We start from the raw sequence: 19,725 nt of genomic DNA, 5'->3' as shown, positions 1-19,725 counted from the left end.
AATCACTAAAAGTAAATGAAAAAAGGGAATTCAGGTCAAAATTTCACTTGGAATCACAACGTGATGAAGCAAATTACTTGTAGGCACACTGTTTGCACAAAAAAGCTGTGAATGGACAGTGTAAAGATCCTACAAAAAGGGCTCCCTGAGTGTTCTCACGGCCAGTTCTGCCTTCAGAGCTATAAACGTTTGGAAAGCTGCGTGAACTGCAATGCCAACTGTGCCATGTGAGCTGCTGCACGCAAAAGTTTCCTTAAATTCAGCCCTTTCTCGCTGTTAGCTTGTTGTCTGACTGTGAGTGTGTGACAGATCTGTTTTAATGTGTTTTAATTGTCCCCCCGTCTGTTTCAGCGTAACATATTTCAGTAAAAACCATCACAGGTCAAAAGTCAAAGTCTCCCGGGGCATGTGAGAGTAAACTGGCTGCAGAGCGACTACTGTATAAAGGGAGGAGGAGGTTTGGCGGGAGGATTGACTCTGTAATCCAGACCTGCTGAAATAACAGAGCAGGCTGATTCTCCTCTCGGCCCGTTCCCAGTCTAGTGTAATCACACGGCGAGCCAGTGTTGACAGGGGCCTGTGTTTGGCTTGGATGGCTGTGCTGGGGACACAGCGTCTGGCTACAGCCGACTTGGGGGGGTGAAAGGCGAGGAGCAGTTTAGGGAGGTGGGGGGTTCAGCTACCGCAAGACAGATTGACTTTGTGACCTCCTCGCCTAAACTCGCCTTTCTTGTCCTGATCACAGCCAACACAGGAGCAATCAGAGGTCGTAGAGGGTGTGTTTGTCTCCCCTGATACCTTTGAATCGTTGTGGAAAAACTCCCTGAGGGGAACACCTTGTGTTAAATACACTGACCCTCTTATCTCCTTCTGGTCTGGGGCAGGTTGGATTTACGCTGATAAAACAACAGTATGATGTTGGAGCTCCGTTGTGTTTCTGTCTCTCTCTGATGTCGTGTTGGGAGATTAAAGAACAAACGCGGCGAGGAATGCAGAGCCGCTTATACACAAGAAGCTCAGGATTATCAAGCAAACGCAGATGACAGCGAGCGGGAGATATTTGGAGAGGGAACGCTATGATTCCATATTCACACGCACAAACTCAGCTTTTGATGCTAACACGCTCGGTCACGATATTTCAACACCCGGATTCCTCCGGTGTACAGCAGCCCCACATGAGTGCACAGTGGGCATGTGACGGTTGGTTTGTGCAAACTTACACGTCGCTCTGGTGCGTGTAGACCCGGTCGAACAGGGCCTCCGGAGCCATCCATTTCACGGGCAGACGACCCTGTAACAATAGAGGCACAACAGAACCGCTTGGGTCAGCAGAACCATTCTGTACAGAGCAGACATCAAAACATGGACCCATACAGGCATGCAGAGTTTGGCCTCATCCTGTCATGACTGTCCTGAGACCTTGAACTTCTCATCTTAACAATCTCAGTCACATTCATTTAGCAGGTATAAAGTTTTTATAATCTTCACTCCAAACTCTACAAATGTGCCTCTAAAGGTTTCATTAGTGCCAGAAAAATCTATTAAACATTCAAGGGAAATTCGTCATATTGATATTTTGATATGAGCATGAATATCTTCCAATTTCTTGGTTAATATCACAATGTATGCTGTCTTTCCTGGCCTTGAACACAATTTTCTGATCTCTTTGAGCTGTTCTTTGTAAACTGAACGCTTGATGCCTCTACCTGCTTGAACATCAAATTCATATGACTAATGTTTGTTTCGTCTGTGTAAAAACCTTCTGAAAGGTCAGAGTCCTCAAAGCATTTTTACAAAATCAGCATCAGTAGTATTCTATCTCATAATCGATTTTGTAAGCTGGAGAATCTTGTATAATTTATTTACTTATCAAGTGTTTGATCTCACTTTCCTTCCATGAAGTGACGGCGACACTGGAAGAAAAAATCTAATTTTCAAATGGGGAAAATTAAGTTACAACTTTCCCTCTAAGAGCTATGGTATAGATGTAATGATCCTGCTCTCTGTTTATGCAAGTTAAAGCCTAAAATGATCAGCCGATACTATTGGAACTATTTAAGATGATGGAATGAGACTCACGTTTGTGGTCTTTTTGTAGTAGTCTATATTGTGCACGTCTCTTGCGAGACCGAAGTCGGCGATCTTCATAATGTTGTCCTCCGTCACAAGGACGTTCCTGGCTGCCAAGTCTCTGTGGATACACTGGGGGAGGAAGTACAAACACATCAAACATGCATCGACACAACGGATTGCACAGACACGTACACACACACTGACAACTTTCATCTACCATTGTCAGACTGTATTACTCGCCCTTACATTCTGAATATTGACCCCAATCCTGCAACCTCGTTCCAACCCTGAAACTTATTCAAAACCAGTAACTAACCTTAAAACTGATTTTGATTCCTAATTATAATTCTGTCCATAAACCTTAAGTAATAACTTAAACGCTGCAAAGATCAGTTCTGGTCACACATGGTTGAAAGAAAATGCTCTTTAAAATGATATTAAATTATATATAATACATTTAACTGACAGTTTGTTGGCCTTCTCTAACATGCTCCAAAAAGCCTTTCTAATTTCCTTATTTTCTTAGAAAGTTTAGAAAGGTAAGTCCTGGCCAAAGCATTCTTAAGTAGTTAAGATTTTCCTTGTCTTTTTATTTCCTTCAGGATAATAATTAAGTTAAAGCTGAAGCTATGAGGACAGTTCCTCCAAAACATGCATACATCCACACACAATGGCTCAGTTAAATCAAACTGTATTTGCATTTCAGCATCAGCGTCACAGCGTCATGGCGGCTGACCTTCTGAGAGGCGAGGTACTCCATGCCTCGGGCGACCTGGTAGGCGCAAGACACCAGGTCTTTGAAGGTGAGCTGCTCGTCAGGGATTTTACAGGTGTCGAAGGAGTAGTCCATTCCTGGCGGCCGCCGCGCCCGCAGGTACTCCCTCAGGTTGCCTTTAGAGGCGTATTCCACCAGGACGTACAGAGGACCTGCGTGCAACACAGAGCACAAAGTCACTTCAAGAACACAGTTAATTATTGTGCTAATCATCTCCTCCGTAGTGCGCTGTGGCCTCACCGTCCTGCGTGCACGCTCCGAGCAGGTTGATAATGTTTTTGTGTTTTCCAATCATCTTCATCATCTCCATCTCTGACACCAGGTCGGATAAGTCTTTATCTGTGGCGTCATCTGAGACAAACAAAAAGAGAATGGAATGAATGAATCACTAAACAGATAGTTGCAAAGGACAAAAATACAGATAAATGCGGGGGAGAACAAAGACTGCAGTTGGAGCATATGGGAGATACGAGACCAGACAAACTAGATACATTATTATGTTTACAGTGAAAGGGGATGCATGTGAAAAGGAGACACACAACGCTGCTGATTTCCTTCAGGAAATCACAGAGCACAGCACCATCGCAGTCACTCTCAAGGTCGTGTATTAATTCCTGGATTGCAGCCACAACAATCACTAACCTTTCAGCATTTTCACAGCAACAGTGAGAGGCTTGTTGGGCTTTTCCTTGTCGATGCCGACGGCCTCGGCCATCACTACCTGACCGAAGCAGCCTTCGCCCAAAGGTTTGCCCAGAGTTAGCCTGAAACAAAAGCAAGACGATCTTAGAGCATGGATTTTTGCTGCAGGCAGTGTTAAAGGCTGATTTTTAATTTCTCTCTACACTTCTGAATGAGACTGAATTGACTGCCAAGTACAATAAGCATGGAGAAAGGTGTCATGGTGACCTTGATGTACTGACGGCTCACATGTTTTCACAGCACATAGCAGTACGAGGACAACAGCGCAGTATCTGTCAGTTCTGAAATATGTTGCTTGGCAGTGTGAAAAAAAGCCACAGACCACCATGTTTTCCGTCTGACTGGCATTTAAACAGCAGTAATGAATCTGGAAATAGAGGACTATTTTAAATGAACTATTTTTCAGAGTTTCTTACCGTGTTCGAGGAAACTCCCATTTGGGGTCGGAGGGCAGTTCCAGCTCTGAGACGTTGGCGAGCATCGGTCCGTCGCTTGATGACAGGCGGGCGATCCTGACCAATGGGGTGTTGGAGTTCATGGAGGAGTTGGAATCCAAGGACACCTGCTTGGGTGCAAAAACAAAATGTTATAGACTCTGAAAAGGGTGACATGATGTGTTTAAACTTTGAGACAGAGGGAAGAAAGAAACCCTAACATGACCTTTGACCCAGCAGAGAATATCTTAACTCATGAACCGAATATTATGTTAGAATTCACAGAAAGAACATCTTAAATATGAATTCATAAGGGGGAGATTTAATTGGCAGTAATCATATTATGATTTTAAATTTTATATTAAAACGTGTTTTTTAATGATCTTTTTCAAGTCAAAATTGTTTCATGAAAACTGCTTGAAAGAAATTCATAGTCATTAGCTTGTTAAATTAACTATTTAAAGAGTCTAATTGCTTTTAAATATCAAGGACAAGGCCAATAACCCAGCAACTAAAATTGTAAACATAATTAAAACAAACATTTCATCGTAGGATGCTCAAAATGTTTAAGCTCTAATATAATATATAATTAATATAGTATCTAATATAAACTGTCAACTGGAAACTTCACAGGAGAACATTTTTGAATAATAATTTAAAACGGCCACCCGTTAAGCTTTGTTTGAACTTCTTGATGTATAAATGAATGAATAAATGATTGAATAAGTTGTAAAGATATGAAGCTTTTTGGCAGCGACAGGCTGCAAACATCACGCATTTCAGGACCAATGTTGGAGCTCTTTCAGCAGCTCAGACTTTCTCTGAAAAATAGCCTGACTTCTGACACCAGTGGTGACTTTTACAAACAGCCGGCCTGTGGCTGTGCACAGGAGGAGGCAGGCAGTAACAAAGATAAATGAAGGAGGATGCAGAGGTGGGCGAGCATGTGGTGAGGTGGGATGGACGTCTCTATCCATCAACAAGCTCCATTCCCAGACCAGCAGTCCTGCCGCTGAGCCCACGGGCTCCACGTCCTCCCACCATTTATCTGACTGCTGTGGGGGAGCTGATGGCTCCGGCCCTGCTTTTGATCAATCTGTTTGTGTCAAGGGTCTGCCAGCTCAGCCCCTTCAGGTGGGGTCCTGAAACAAACATGTCCACTTACCAGACTTCCCTCCTCAACTTCTCGACTGTAGGAAAATGAGAATACGCGGTAAAGCTTAAAAAACAGCCCCGACCACAATTTCAGAGGCATGAAAAGTAATATCTGATAGAACATGCCAGGGGTTTATAGGAGATTTACTCAGAGTTATGAAAAAGAAAGGAGAGAACCAGGAGATTAGCTTTACAAAAACTAAGCAAAGATTACAGAAAAATGCAATAAGATCTTTCCCTGCACTGCCTTATAAGAGCATTTATTTGAGGGTAGCAGAATAGAAAAGATTTAGAGGCTACAATTAGAGCATCTTTTGAAAGATGAGGTTTATACCTGACATAACCTAACAAGACCGATTTTATGTAATTAGAAAAAATACATCATTTTACAAGCTGAATGCCAGATTTGGTTTTAAAGAGTCATCTGTTTGTTTTCCAAGAACTGAATTATGACTTTCAAGCTTTTCTAAAATGCATCTTTTTGCATTTTGAGGAGCACAACCCTTCAATTATGAAGCTGGAAAGCTGGAGCTCACACAGAACCACCACACAGCGGCTGTGTTCTGTACACAGTGGGAGTCCAGCAGGGTGGGGCGGGATGGATAACTCATCTACATTTTAAAGATTATTTTTTGGGGAGAATTTTTGCCTTTAATGGACAGTTTGAGTGCTAAGAGGCAGACAGGAAACGTGGGGAGAGATGACATGTGTGGTAACCATTCGGCTACCAAAGTGCTTCACTCATCTGCATTTCAGATGATCTTTGCAACCACAGTGCAAGTCATTCTGTATCACCAATATTGCAAAAAACCAAAAGAATGAGAGACAAACTGCATTCCCTGATAGTTTACTGAAGATTATATAAGACAGGGGAATAATAAGAAAAGAAATAGAAGCTCAGATAGAAGTCTTTTGATGAGAGTGAAGCGAGTGAATACACAAGAAGACGAGGGCAAACTAATTAGTGTGGAGAGGGAAAGCCTGCAAAAGCAAAGGTACTCTGGCCTGGTCTTCAGAAAGCTTTTTTCCCTTCTTCAACATGTCTGATTCTTGTTCCTGTTTTGACTCAGACAAGTCCCTGGTCGAGCCACTGATGGATGTTTTTTCCCTGCCTGTCTAGAGAGCGCGACCCCCCTGAACAATTTCGCAAAGCCAATGCTCATTCCTACCACTCAAACTATCACTTAGACTACAAGTTAAATGGATTTCTTTAGTTGCAAAACGTGCCTTTAGATATAGAATCAAGTGATAATCTATATCAAATTACAACCTGCTCAAGTAATGTCTGTCTACCACGTTTCCAGATCTGTTCCACACCTTTAAAATGTTTTTGAAAAATGTTCCGACAAAAACAGAGAAAGGTGAAAGCCTTTTTTCATTTTTTTTTATATGTTTGAGTTATACAACAGTCGAGGGATTTCAAACTGTAAAAACTTGTGTACTGAATAGGCCTGAAACTTTGATGCTTTCCGTGTACGGTGGTTCAGCTTAGAGCTACATCTCTGCTCATCCTTACACAACCCCCTTAAAGGAATAGTTTGACATTTTGGGAAATATGCTTATTTGCTTTCTTGTCGAGGGGGAAAGAGCTGGTTTGAGAACTAATTTAACTGCATTTATTAGTGAGCTTTTGAGGGGCTGGTTGGTGGATTTTGTTCCTTTATGACAGAGCCAGGCTGGCTGTTTCCAGTCTTGACGCTCAGCTAACTATCTCCTGGCTCCAGCTTCATATTTACCAGTATGTCAAATTATTCCTATAATCCGTGAGACTTTACAGTGTATTGCCCAGTCAAATAGGACTATGTTGTCCTGGTCTGTATTCTGTTTGAACTTTGGTCTTGGATTTGACTTGGACTTGACTGAGGCTTGTCTTGAATGCAGCCCTGAGACGCGATGACGTGAAGAGTTCTGCAGGCTGCAGGCGGTGGCGATGCAGCTGCTCCACTTTATGTTTCTCTCCAAACAGTTGAGGGGCGAGTGTGCGTTACACAGAGAGTGAAATCTAAAACTAACACTGACAGTCACAGGAGGGCATAAATATCCCTGAGCTGAATCTGCTCCAAGATAAATGTGAACACATGTCACCAGTGTGATGCCTTCCAGCGTCCGCAAAGCGTCATCAGAACAGCAAGACAGAGAGAGATCCACGACAGACAGACATACATCCAATAACCCTCTCTATTTATCTATACTCTTAGCTAGCGTGAGTCCTAACCTGCGTGCAATTCTTCTTTCAAAGTTATAGAGCTGGAAGAGACAGATATTACAAATACAACCCCCGCTGCAGGTTTCTCATTGTGGCACTGATGCAGAGAAATTACACTGTTTTTCCATGACTCTCCATAACTAATTCATGGTGCTTCCTTGAGTTAATAATGTGACTCCCTCCTTGACTGTTGAGGTTGTTTTTCAAAATAATCTAAATCCTGCCTCAGTTCAGCTTGAGAAACAACAACTTAAAAAAGCATCTGATGCAATGAACGTATTTAACAAGTTCCTGATATGTCTTGATTTGAGATCTTTTATGACTTTACCCAAGTTTCAGAAGATGTTACCGTTTTGTGGTAAAATCATCTGCATCACGTTGGACCATGCTGAAGTTATTGCTTAATGCGTGCGCTAAAAGCTGAACAGACAGGGAGAGAGAAAAAGAGGGAAACATGCTTATACGAATCTTGTATCTACTTTCTGTTACCTGTCTCTTGAGGGGGAACTTTGATAGCTTTTGCACAGGCGGTGTGGGCAGCGTCTTCTGCGTGGTCATCCTCATGCGGCAAAGGACGACGATGACCACGGCAAGGATGAAAAGTACGCAGCCTGTCACATAGATGAGTATGTCGGCGTAGTAGTCCTCCTTCTCCGGGCTCACTGCTTTGGGAGGAGGGGGTCACAAACACTGGAGGTCAGTCAAAGTACACACGAGATGACAACATATCATCATAATAATAGTAATTGTTATACTTAAAAATATGTTTTCTTAATAATTTAAAAGACATTTTGCTTTGCTCAGTAGCACATTTCACCCAAATAGTTTCTAGAAAGCAGATCAAAACAGAAATAGATCAGAATGTAGTTTTATCCTGAAGCAGGTAATTTCACCTGTGATATGCTTCTCCCCAGGGAGGTAATTATTGTGTTGAACACAGAAATGTCTTTAAATTGCTTCGTAGCCTTGAGACATTTAAACAGACGATCTGCTCTGATTAAAAAGCGTCTTTCAATGGAGGCTGGATTGCATGTTCGGTTAGTCAAATTAAAAGGGTGATGACACAGTTGCAGTGCACTTAAAACGTGTTAACAAGCACCAACCTACGATAATGTACGATAATTAGGTTTGAAAATGCTACAGAGCAAAACATGAAATTGTCAAGAAAAGTACAGTTGCAATCATAGTCCCATGGAGTTTAAAACATTTGAGGTGGAAGAAATGGACGACAAGAGTCCAAAGACCCACAGAGAGAAGAGGAATATACCTGGAAGCACCGTCAGCCAGGCAGAGTGGTAAGCAAAGCCGATAGAGTTCCCTGCCAGACAAGTGTACTCGCCCGCATCCTCAAAAGACACATTGGTCAAGAAGAGAACCTCTAGCTCCTTATCTGTAGTGTTAATACCAGCCGTCTGTGGAGGATGAAAGGGGGATGAGATGGTGGAGGGAGGAATGAGAGAGAGAGAGAGAGAGAGAGAGAGAGAGAGAGAGAAGAGATATTGTGAGCCCAAAGCTTCTTAGAGGAAACACCAAATACACCCTGGAGGAAAGGACAGGAGTGAGGATTTGAAGGAGTCAGCAGTGCTGTTCTTTTCTTCTGCTGACAGCACCGCCACCAACACCTGAAAACACCCAAGCAGCACCTTCACCCCACTGCGAAAGAAGCTTGCTGGTTCAATCTAAAACCACAACAGCCCAGAAACTTTTCACACTGCAAAAGTCTCCTTCTTATCAGGTCATTTTTAGTCCTGAAAGTCTTAAAACAAGTGAAAAGCGTTGAAATATGAATATTTAAAGCAGCTTCCAATAGAATTAGCTAAAATTAATTTTCTTGATTCAAATATAGCAATCTTTATTATCATCTTTCAAGATACTGGCACTCACATGTAAAAAATTCCTGAAACAAGTTGAATTATACTAAATAGAAGTTGGAACATTGTTACAGCAACATCTCGTTTTAGAAACAAGAGTTTTAGAGCTCAGTAAAAGACACAAATTACTTGATAAGATGTCATTTCTTGCAGTGCTGTTTTTTTTGACAGGGTTGGAGTTTTCTCTCAGTTGCTGCTACAACACATGGGCTTAAATTAAACCAGCGTAAAGTTTACCTGACACCAAAGCAAAGCAGATCTCTTCACCGTAGGCCTAGTCTATCATCGATATGATGGCGCCTTGCGGGTATACCGGCAACATCAAATGTGCACAACAAGAATTTTGTTTCTTTTTCGACCTCTGGAAATTTAGGATGTTATGAAATGTTTTTTTTTTAGCTGTATATTTGAAAGAAAGCCACTTTTGTTCTTGACGTTTTTGTTCTAGGGGTGCCTCAAGGATCAAATCCTGGGTCCATTGCTTTTTCAAAATAAATACAAATCGGTTTGCAAAGATCTTGTATCCTGGTTGTTTGTTGATGACTTTTAGTTTACTGATACAAGATATATTTTTAACCGTTGCAACGTACATTCAGTATTAGAAAGACAAGTTTTATAATACTTGGAAATACCCTAAAGATTCAGCATGGTAATGTATAAATAACCTTGAAATTACTCAAAAAAGGGCATCATTGAAGTCGGCTTTCCCCCTTAGACTAATGGTTGGTGTGATGACCAGTGGGGGAGTCTGTTTTAAACCCACCGTCTGATGTGGCTTGGCAGGGGGTGGGGTCAGGGACTCTCATTCCCCAGGCCTCAGTAATGAACAGTGACATACAGACGCAGTCATGAATCAGAGTCTTGCTGCTTGCTTTCATATAAAAGTGCATTAATACAGCTGGAGAATGCACTCCCAGGGAAATCAATACTCGTCTGTGTGTGTGCAGCATGGTTCGGTTGGTGGGGGTTACGTGGGCTTTTATATATGTGTGTGTGTGTGTGTGTGTGTGTGTGTGTGTGTGTTTGTAGGGGAGCAAGGGCGATGCTTTTGAAGTTATTGCAGTAATTAAAGGTGTGATATTGTGTTTGTTATTGATCGGGGAGGAAGACAAAGTGGCACTGGATGTTAAAATGGATGATAGCTACTAGCTAATAGAATGTGAGCATTTAAACTCAGATCCCAGCCCAGGAATATGTGTGTGTGTGTGTGTGTGTGTGTGTGTGTGTGCGTGTTTGTCCTATTAGCAAGCCACAGAGACAATCGAACCCACAACCAAGAGCAGCCCCGCAGAGAGGAGGAGACACAGCAGAGGATTAAATGTGGTGAAGTCGCTGGGAGCTCAGGATTTACCTGGTTTGTGTACCTTAAGCCAGAAAGCGTTTTCCGACTTGCCTACAAAGTTTGAGGCGCGACACCAGTACTTCCCAGCGTCTGTCTCTGTCACGTTGGACAGATTCAACTTACTATGGGCCTCAGTGTGTATACTGACAACACTCTGTGAAGGGAAAATCGAGAGGCACAGTGAGGCCCTTTACAGCAAATTCCTGCAAGAACACATGTAGATATATGCAAACCCTGTAGAACAAACACACTCAAATATACTGCAAGCAGGCGAGGTACTTTCTTATTTTTATACTTTCATTATTTCACAGTTCAAAAGGGAAATTATATATATTGCTAGTTAGAATTTACTGTATTTTGCTGCCTTGATATCTGCTTGGGTACCAGTCAAATTTAACTTTAATTTAAGTTACATATGAGCTTTCTTTTGTTGTCTGCCAGTTTCACTTTATAATTATTGGTCAAAAGTGTCATCAAATTGAATTCTTATCTAACCTGAATAAGTGTGTTTCCTGACATATCAAATTATTCTATTAAGTATAATACGATTGCTGTACTTTTACTACAAAACTAGTTTTACATACTGTAGGCTTACTGCTAATGTATATGTAAACCTGGACACACACACACACACACACACACACACACACACACACACACACACACACACACACACACACACACACACACACACACACAACATGCATAGTGAAGCAGGTTGTCTATTTGTGAGATTAAAAGCATTACAACATCAAACCTGTAAGATCACAAACACACACACACACACATACACACCATACATTGCATAGTAACACAAGCTGTCTATTGGTAGATGAAAGGCATTACAGTATGCCAATCTCCTCAAAGTGTGCGCGCTACATGCACAAACACGCTGACACTTGCTCATACACACATTGGTTGTGACGGGCTCTCCAGCAGAGAAACTGCCGATGAATAATTTAACGGGCAAAGCACATAAAGGAGAAAACATATCATGTTTTATGGTTGCTTAATGAACATCCAGGGCTCGGCTTCAGACGCCTCCCTCTCCCTCCCCACGCCGGGGCGAGTCGCTCATCGTTAACTCTTTTTCCAGGCATCAAAAGAGCGATTCAGGCATTTCTCAAAAAAATCTTGCATGACCCCCTCCTCCCACCCACAGCTGTATTTAACTCCTGCAGTATATGCCACACATGAGATGTCGCAGAGTCTGAATGAACTGTGGTGGGGCCAGAGAGGGAGAGAGAGAGAGAGAGAGAGAGAGAGAGAGAGAGAGAGAGAGAGAGAGAGAGAGAGAGGCACACACACATCTCAGAAAATACTGTTTCAATTATGTGGTAGTCGAAAATAGAGCGTGGAGCCGCGGTCTGGGCTGACAGCCCCCCCCCCCAAACCTCTCTCTTTCTGTTGGCCTGTCTTTCTCCTCCTCTTTCTCTTCTTCTTCCTCTCTGTCTCTCCCTCCTTCATCTTACTCCTTTTTCTAACTGTGTCACCACCTCTTTCTCTCACTTCAGATCCACTTCCAGACATGCACCTTGTTTCTTAAATGGAATTTTTACGTATCGGCCTCATGTTTGAGTCACCATGCCATAAAAATCGCGATGGCAATCAGATCCAGAAACGTTTCCAACTCAGATCAAGTCAAATGCTGTGACATTAATGTGAAGGCCACAACACGTAAGAGGTTAAATAAACAGAGAGATATTAAATGGACGTCTTGTTCTGTCTTCTTAGAACACTGTCATAAATTTGCCATTTAATTATCACTTCTTATGCACCAAGACAATAAAGTTTAATGGCTGTTTCAGGCAGGTTAATAAATCATGAAAAACTGTCAATGATGAGCCAAGTTTAAAGGATCAGTTCAACATTTAATTAGTTAAGTTGTTAGGCCAAGCTAAGCTAAGTAGCTGTAGCTTCACGTATACTGTAGAGATATGAGAGTGGTTTCAATCTTCTGGCTCTTGGCAAGAAAGTGAATAAAGTTATTTCAAACTATTCCTTTAAGTTGTCAGGGTTCTTCTAATGTCATATCATATTTAGTGTTTTTTTTTTTCCTCATAAATCCTAGTAAAATCATCAATAATCATCAGTTTCCCCCTAAATCCCATCTGTTCACAGTATAAATACATTCTATTCTCCAGCTAATAAATGATTAAAATATGATTAGAAAACTTGTTACAGGACCATCAGTGAGAAGCTGGGGTGATGAGCGTTCCTCATGAAGGTTATTAATTAAGGCTTCAGTTGCAAAATAATCCATCATTGATGCAGAATATTGCCCAAGAGCCTGAGGACACTCTCCTACCTTCATCATTTTCCAACTCATTGCTGAATAAAGTAGAACTAAGTTTGAAAGCCTCAAATCCATCACTTCGAGAAATAGATGACAGTGTTAGAGATTCCACGTCTGAATATGGGTTCTTTTTCTGTCTCCTGTCACTCTTTCTCTTTCTCTCTCTCTCTCTCTCACACACAATTTCTGTCTCTCTCTCTCTTCTCTTGTTTCAATTTCTCTCTCACCCCCCCTCCCACTCATTCTCTGAGTCTCTCGCCCTCCATCTTTACCCACCACTCTGTCACACATTCTCTCTCCCTGCTGACTTTGCCCTTCCTTGTGTTCCCTCCACTCATTTTTTCCATGGGTCTTTTGGGTGCCTCTTCCCTCTTTCCTCTCTCCTCCTCCTCAAACCACGCGACGCAGCACATCTGACGGCAGCGGCGGTTAACAGAGCCCGTCTCTCTCCCTGCGTTGCCGCCACCACGGCAGTTAACTTAGTCCAAACCAGATGTTTGTTTTATTCCCTCGCTCTCTCTAGAGGCAGAAAAAAGAAAAGGGAGAGGCCAAATAAGAAAGCAAAAGGCCTTCTTGGTTTTTTTCTATGGGAGTCTTCCTCTCTTCTCTCCAAAAAAAAAAAAAAAAAAACACGCCTCACAGCGGGTTCAGGGTGTTGTCCTCAATGGTGAGGAATGCTTTCTACTCTATTCTTGAACATCAACACTGCCTGGGGAGGCGATGACACCTCCAGGAGTTGCTCTTTAACAGGAGCAAACCCTCCTAAGACTATCTGACGCCTTCCCCGCTGCGCTTACTTAACCTTTATTTCACGAGGCAGCGCTTGTGATTGAGAAAGGTCTTTTTAAAGAGCTACAAGATGCAGCATCCAAGCAACCATAAAGGCTGCAGACAAACAACCCGCACGCAATTCATCTGAGCCAAAAACACATATCAGAATAAAAGACATTAATACACATATACCTGGAGATGCAAGGCAGGTAGACACACTCTTTCACAGGCTTGCATGTTACTTGCTTTCATTCAGCAAGTTTTATCAAAGTTGGACTACTAGTGAAGCAGGTATGGCCTCAGAATGTACAATATATGACCTTTAAGGTTGATTTATGTGTTTGCCAGGGTGCTACTATCTCATATATTTCTGTTTTTGTTTGTTTGTTTTGTCTTCTGGCATTTTCATTCCTTTATCTGCCCTTTTTCTTATCTCTGAAAGAATTAAGCTATTTGTTTTTGTCTATTATTTGCTCAGACATCCAGTAAGTAAAGGTCTGGGAAGAACGTACACATCAGGGCTATGGAGATACCATATGATGAGAACAGCTTGTGTTTTCTCCTTCATGCAGAGATTGTTGATAGTGAAAACAACATAAAGCAAAATGGAAAAAAAGCTCAGTAATCATTTTCAAATATATGGATTTTATGATGCAGCAAGAAAAACTTTCTCCTTGTGGCTGCTGTCAATCTATCACAAAGTGACTGAAACATTGATTTTCAGTAGCTACAAGTAACTTTTGCAATAAGGCTGGAAAAATATGACCTTGATGAAGCAAATGATCAGATTTACCTCAGTGATGATAAATGTAACCATGCATGTACTTCCTCTCTCAGGTTTGTTTGTTTGTTTGTTTGTTTTGCTGGTTAAATCCCACTGGTTGTTGTAACTATTGTCAGTTTATAGACATTTTTACAACAATATGAATGCATTTATGTTGGTAAGAAGTTCATAATGTCGGGAATTTGATACATTTGGATCCCTTTTTGCAATCAAGTTATCAATGCAAACCTTCCCATTGTCAGTCTATATTAACACATTAAAGACACATCCACCTGTTGTTGTGGTAATGCTATGGCAATCAGTGGGTAAAATCCTACACTATGGTGGGGGCTTCACAGCAAGAGAACTGGAACACCTTGAAGGAAAACCAAAAATCCACCTTTAATTACAAATTAATTTAATTTAATCCACTTCCACCAGATCAGGCCAACACTAGAATTAAGTCCCAAAATGCATAATCTCTTTACGTTCTGTCAAAGCTGAAGCACTGCAGGTGTCAAACAGAACAGAGACCTGGACTGTGATTCACAGTGATATAATTTGGTTAATGAGCATATATTTCGATACGCTGCAGTACGTAGGAAAGTGCAGGTGAAGCTTTTCTTTCCCATAATGAAGGTGTAGTGTTCGAGGGCTGAGCTCGTCAATTATACGCTGCACTGAAAGGAGCCTGCGGGCCCTGCAGACCTTCCTACTGTAAAAACTCATTAAACAAGACATTTAGGAGAGATTAATTACGAGTGAAATTATCATAGGCTGAAATCTACTCCCGGCAGACTCGGACTCATTAGAGCATCAGGCCGCAGACCCACCTTCAGGATGTTGACATAGGGAACGCCATCAGGCCCGTAGCGGCTGCCGTTGACCTCAATGTGTTTCAGCCACTGAATGTGCGGCTGGGCGTCACTGTAAACCTTACAGTGGAACTCCACATCGCTGCCCACCACCACCGTCTGATTGGCTGGCAGACCTGCCTGGAGGATGGGCCTGTGAGGGGAACGCTCTGAGACAGAAAGCATGGAGTCATTAGCGCAAGTCCTTCATGGGAATGATGTGCTGCAGGAAATGTAGATGTAAGGTTCTTTAAAAAAAAAAATCTTTCCTCCATCATCAACTCTCGTGGGTTTTTTAAACCACTTGTGCATGTTAATTTATTCGTTGTTTACACAGAAGCAGAAATGAAAGTAAATGTTTCCGTGTTGTTTACCTAGCACATCCAGCTGGTAGGTGTGGGTGATGGCGCCGTACTTGTTCTGCACCACGCAGGTGTAGTTTCCCCGGTCTGATGGCACGGCGCTCTCCATCACCAGACTCCACTGCTGGTGTCTCAGCTGGGGGGGAGGGGGGGGAGGAAGAGGGAAAGAATAGTTAGGATATGTCATTACAACACATCTAAATCTCAAGAAATCTCAAGGGGGGGTTTGGTGTCATGTTTGCAGGGATGATCGACATCCTTTCCACGTCTGATAACATACAGTATCAAGTCAAGTTTATGAATATGTCTCAGGACTCATCCTTTACAAGACAAATACAGGAACATTTTCCAAACCAAAGCTAAAACAGAGAAGAATGACACCATCACTAACACAAAAAAAATCCTCCTATTTTCACAAATGGGCACTCTGTCCGGAGAAAACCATCCTCTCCAGCGTCAGATCTCTTCCCTCACTCCCTCCTTTGATATCCTTTGGTATAAAACATCACAGAGCGGCCAGGTTGGTAAACAAGAGCGTGCTGTGTGCAGCGCATGTTTACTGAGGTGCAAACCCCTTTGAACAAACATTTAAAATGGTAATACAACTTTAACCCACTTTTGTTAATTGCATGCTGGTGGATGCAGAACAGACGTGATTAGTGCATGTGGTTGATGGGGTCCAGTTCTGCGTGCAGTCGGATTGGGTATCTGGTGCAGACTTTGGATCATATTTTATGAGAAATGTTTTTACACTGAATAAGATGACAAGAATAAATGAGATGGGACACACTTGATAATTCTCAAGATGCAAGATTGCTTAAGAAATTGCTAAACAATGATGGCAAGAGTATTAAAACCAGAATGCCACAAAGCCCCAAATGTGTGAGCAATCAGTTAAACTAATTGAAATAATGATTTACAGAACATTTCATATGGGATTATTTTTATAAGAGAGAGCTCAGTAAAGTCTCTTAAAAGCAATTCCTTCTCTCTGTCTGCACTGAGAGCAGGAGAGAGATTTTGTTTTGCACCTCTGAAATTGGTTCCACTGTGCCAGTCAAGAGCAATCAATCCCTGGAGAGTCGAAGAGTAAATTTTGTGTAGTAATTCAAACCAGGTGTGGCTGGATGGCAGCAGGCAGACAGATACTAACTTGACAGATTCAGAAGCTGCTCAAAAGGCAGCGTGAGCAGCCCAGCACAGCGAGGCGAGAACAGAGAACCTGCTACGCATCGATAGGCAGAGTCTCCACGGGCCAAGAGGGACGACCTCTGCAGCTTAAGTGGAAACATGCGCCGCAGACGCCGGCTCTGTGCGACAAGCGTGGAGTGAACGCCTCCGAAAGAGGTCAGAATGACTAAAGACGGGAGTGAATGATGTCAACAAAGAGGCTTTTCAGGGTGGAACACTTAACATCACCTGCGTAGGAAAATGTGCCAACCCAGAGAGGGCTGAGTGTTTGCACAAACGTTTAACCCCACGCGCTTAAGTAAGAGGGCCAGCCTTTCACAGAATGTATATATATTTGTAGATACACACTCTCCTCCCCTCCCCTCTTCTCCCTCTGTCTTACAGTATACACTCCTTTGACTCTCTCTCACTTGGAGGCGCATGCGGAAAATAATGTAACAGTGTAAATATTATGCCTGTGTGTGCTTTTTGCAGTTGCATGGTAACATAGACCAGGCAGCGAGCTCAACGCTGGCAAATGCTTTTTCAGAACGGCTGGCTCCACCCCGTCTACCCCTCTCAGAGCCGAAGAGTCAAACTGAAGTCAATGGCTGCTCTCATAAGCAGATGAGTGACGCCTTCTGCTGTGGTCGCTGAGCCCAGAGAGGAGGAGGAGGAGGAGGAGGAGGAAGAGGAAGAGGAGGGGGAAAAAACGGAGACGCATGGAGGAGGGAAGCTAAAAGGTGGTAAAATTAAAAAAAAAAGAGCTGAAGTTGATGCTAGGGATGCCAAGACCACCAACAGAAAGAGACTGTGATCAGAGTTATGGTTTCATTCAGATCTTCCTTTCATAAAACTTTACAGCATCAAAAGTTCCTCTTAAGTACTGCTACTTGATGGAGACTTGTACTTTTGACCTGACTATTTATCTGACAGCTGTATTTACTGCGCAGTATCTGATTTTACACTCAGGACATTGTGGCTGCTGTCAAGGCAAAGAAATCTTGCATGTTGCCACTCACAGCTTAGTTTCAGCTCAATAAAACATGAATGTTTGACACAATCTGTGGAGTGGCATTTAATCCTGTAACTTAATCTGACAGTATAAATCCCCAAACTGGACATCTTTTCATCTTGTTTTATATTTACACATTTTATTATCTTACTATTTAATTGTTTTTTATTCTAAAGGAAGTTGGGAAAGAAATCTTCAAAATAAGTACTTTTCCTAAGTAGGTAGAACTAAATAATACTGTGATTTTATGATGCTTTGTGTCTAATATTTCTTTTATCTAATTTAGAAAGAGATTATGTAACTTTTTACATAAAAAACGAAAAGTTGAATTCATAAGCATTTATTAATCAACAGTATTGATTAACTGTTATCCTAACTGTGACTTGAGGGAACAATGGCCACCTTCAGTTACATTCTTGCTTTAAAACTTTAAATCTGGACTTAATTGCCACCACTAATAGCGGCTTAAAGTGTGAATGACTATTTGAGAAAGGCAATTTCCAAATGCAACATACACTCAAATTGAATCGCTCACAGTTAATAATTTGTGGTATATTAACTTTGAGTGACATTTCTACTTTAATTCCCCTGTGTCTTTTCCTTGGCACATTTAATTATTTTCCCCATACATGCCACTTGCTTTTATTACCATGTTACACTGGCTAACCCCTGTTGAACCTGCAGCATTAGTCCCCAAACGTGATAATCCCATCCATTCCAATCACGCCAGATTCCAAACAGAATTAAATTATTAAGGAGCTTACGTTAGAGTCATACAAGGCTTTAAAGGTTTTAGGGCTTTGGCTGTGGACCTACAGAAGGGCACAAGCCATGGGAATGGACAGGGAGGTTCACACTGCAAAAAGTGTGCATCTGACGGAGACATTAAACCAACATAGAGTCTCTGCGTAGAAGGGAAATAGAGAGTGTGGGGATTTGTATTGAATTCAGCTTTTTGTGCATGAAATATCTTGAGACACATAAAGTTATCTGCCTTATTTTAAGATATTTTAGCTTGCCTTGCAGGGTCTGCCATGGAAAACAGTGAGGTTACCTCACCCTACTGGCAGATTCTTTCTCTCATTTTAATCAAAACAAGAATTCACGACTCCATTGCCAGTTTAAATGACTCTTAAAGATAGAAATTTTTTGCAGTGTAGCAGTTGTCTGAGAAAACACAGGAAGCTCGGCTCCCTTTATAGTCCAAACCCTCCGTCTTCACCTTGCAAAATAGCCCCGTCAGAACCAGCGGGGCCAGTTACCAGAATTTATGACTGTGTCAGAGCAGACCAGTGGCCCGGATCTGTGCTACCGTCTAATTTGACCCACAGAGAAAGCGGAAACAGATAGAAGCGGTCCTAAGGGCTTGCTATTAAAGCTGGCAAAGTTTTTGGGTTGCCTGAGTTTGGCTTTGCATCAGCACAGAGGAGAAGACTGTAACATTGAAGTATGAGAGTTTAAAGGAGCCAGAAATGGGTAAGAGAACTAAATAAACAGGATAATCTGTCTTTTGATATCTATGGTTTATTTGGGTAAAACGACAGGGGAGAGAAGTGAATGACCGTATCAAGTCTAAAATTAAAAAGAGTCCAAAAACAATCAAACACAAAAGTGTAGAAATTCCTCAGCGGCCTACAGAGACTCACAATCCAGGCTGTGTTAAAATCTGGATTGGAAAAACAAGGATTTAAAGTGCTTAAAGTCTTAAAAAGTAACAGTGTGGAGCCAGTTTAAGAACCCTGCCTTGGAAACCTGTCAAAACAGGGATTGAAAAATCAGTTAAGCACTGAGCGACCTGGACGGAATGAACCACAATAATTACATTGTCAACTTTTGTCTCACTTGTGCCGCCGCAGTTTAGCATGAACACAAAAAAATCCCTTCCGCCATATGTGGCAGCATACAACAGCATTGGCTTTGGCTGTCAAAGACTCAG

At 42.0% G+C, this 19,725-nt stretch overlaps 1 protein-coding gene across 10 annotated transcripts in view; it reads right to left on the bottom strand.

Moving 5' to 3' along the window:
* Positions 1–19,725, bottom strand: part of fgfr3 (fibroblast growth factor receptor 3) — a 76,903-nt gene that overhangs the window by 9,722 nt on the left and 47,456 nt on the right. For 2 of the 10 annotated variants that reach the window (XM_051389205.1, XM_051389251.1), the window contains exons 6-15: positions 15,617–15,740; positions 15,222–15,412; positions 8,613–8,757; positions 7,829–8,010; positions 3,967–4,112; positions 3,491–3,612; positions 3,089–3,199; positions 2,810–3,000; positions 2,080–2,202; positions 1,221–1,291 (exon numbers count right to left, since the gene is read on the bottom strand). In XM_051389205.1, the coding sequence (XP_051245165.1) occupies positions 1,221–1,291; positions 2,080–2,202; positions 2,810–3,000; positions 3,089–3,199; positions 3,491–3,612; positions 3,967–4,112; positions 7,829–8,010; positions 8,613–8,757; positions 15,222–15,412; positions 15,617–15,740 (1,406 nt within the window). Of the gene's footprint in view, positions 1–1,220; positions 1,292–2,079; positions 2,203–2,809; positions 3,001–3,088; positions 3,200–3,490; positions 3,613–3,966; positions 4,116–7,828; positions 8,011–8,612; positions 8,758–10,567; positions 10,713–15,221; positions 15,413–15,616; positions 15,741–19,725 lie in introns of all 10 variants that reach the window. The other 8 variants (XM_051389219.1, XM_051389260.1, XM_051389212.1 and 5 more) reach the window with 7 other exon arrangements.

This window comes from Dicentrarchus labrax, unplaced genomic scaffold (assembly GCF_905237075.1).
Source record: "Dicentrarchus labrax unplaced genomic scaffold, dlabrax2021, whole genome shotgun sequence".
NCBI lineage: Eukaryota > Metazoa > Chordata > Actinopteri > Moronidae > Dicentrarchus > Dicentrarchus labrax.
Note: the sequence above shows the minus strand (reverse complement) of the source record. Positions and strands in the feature narration are given on the sequence as shown.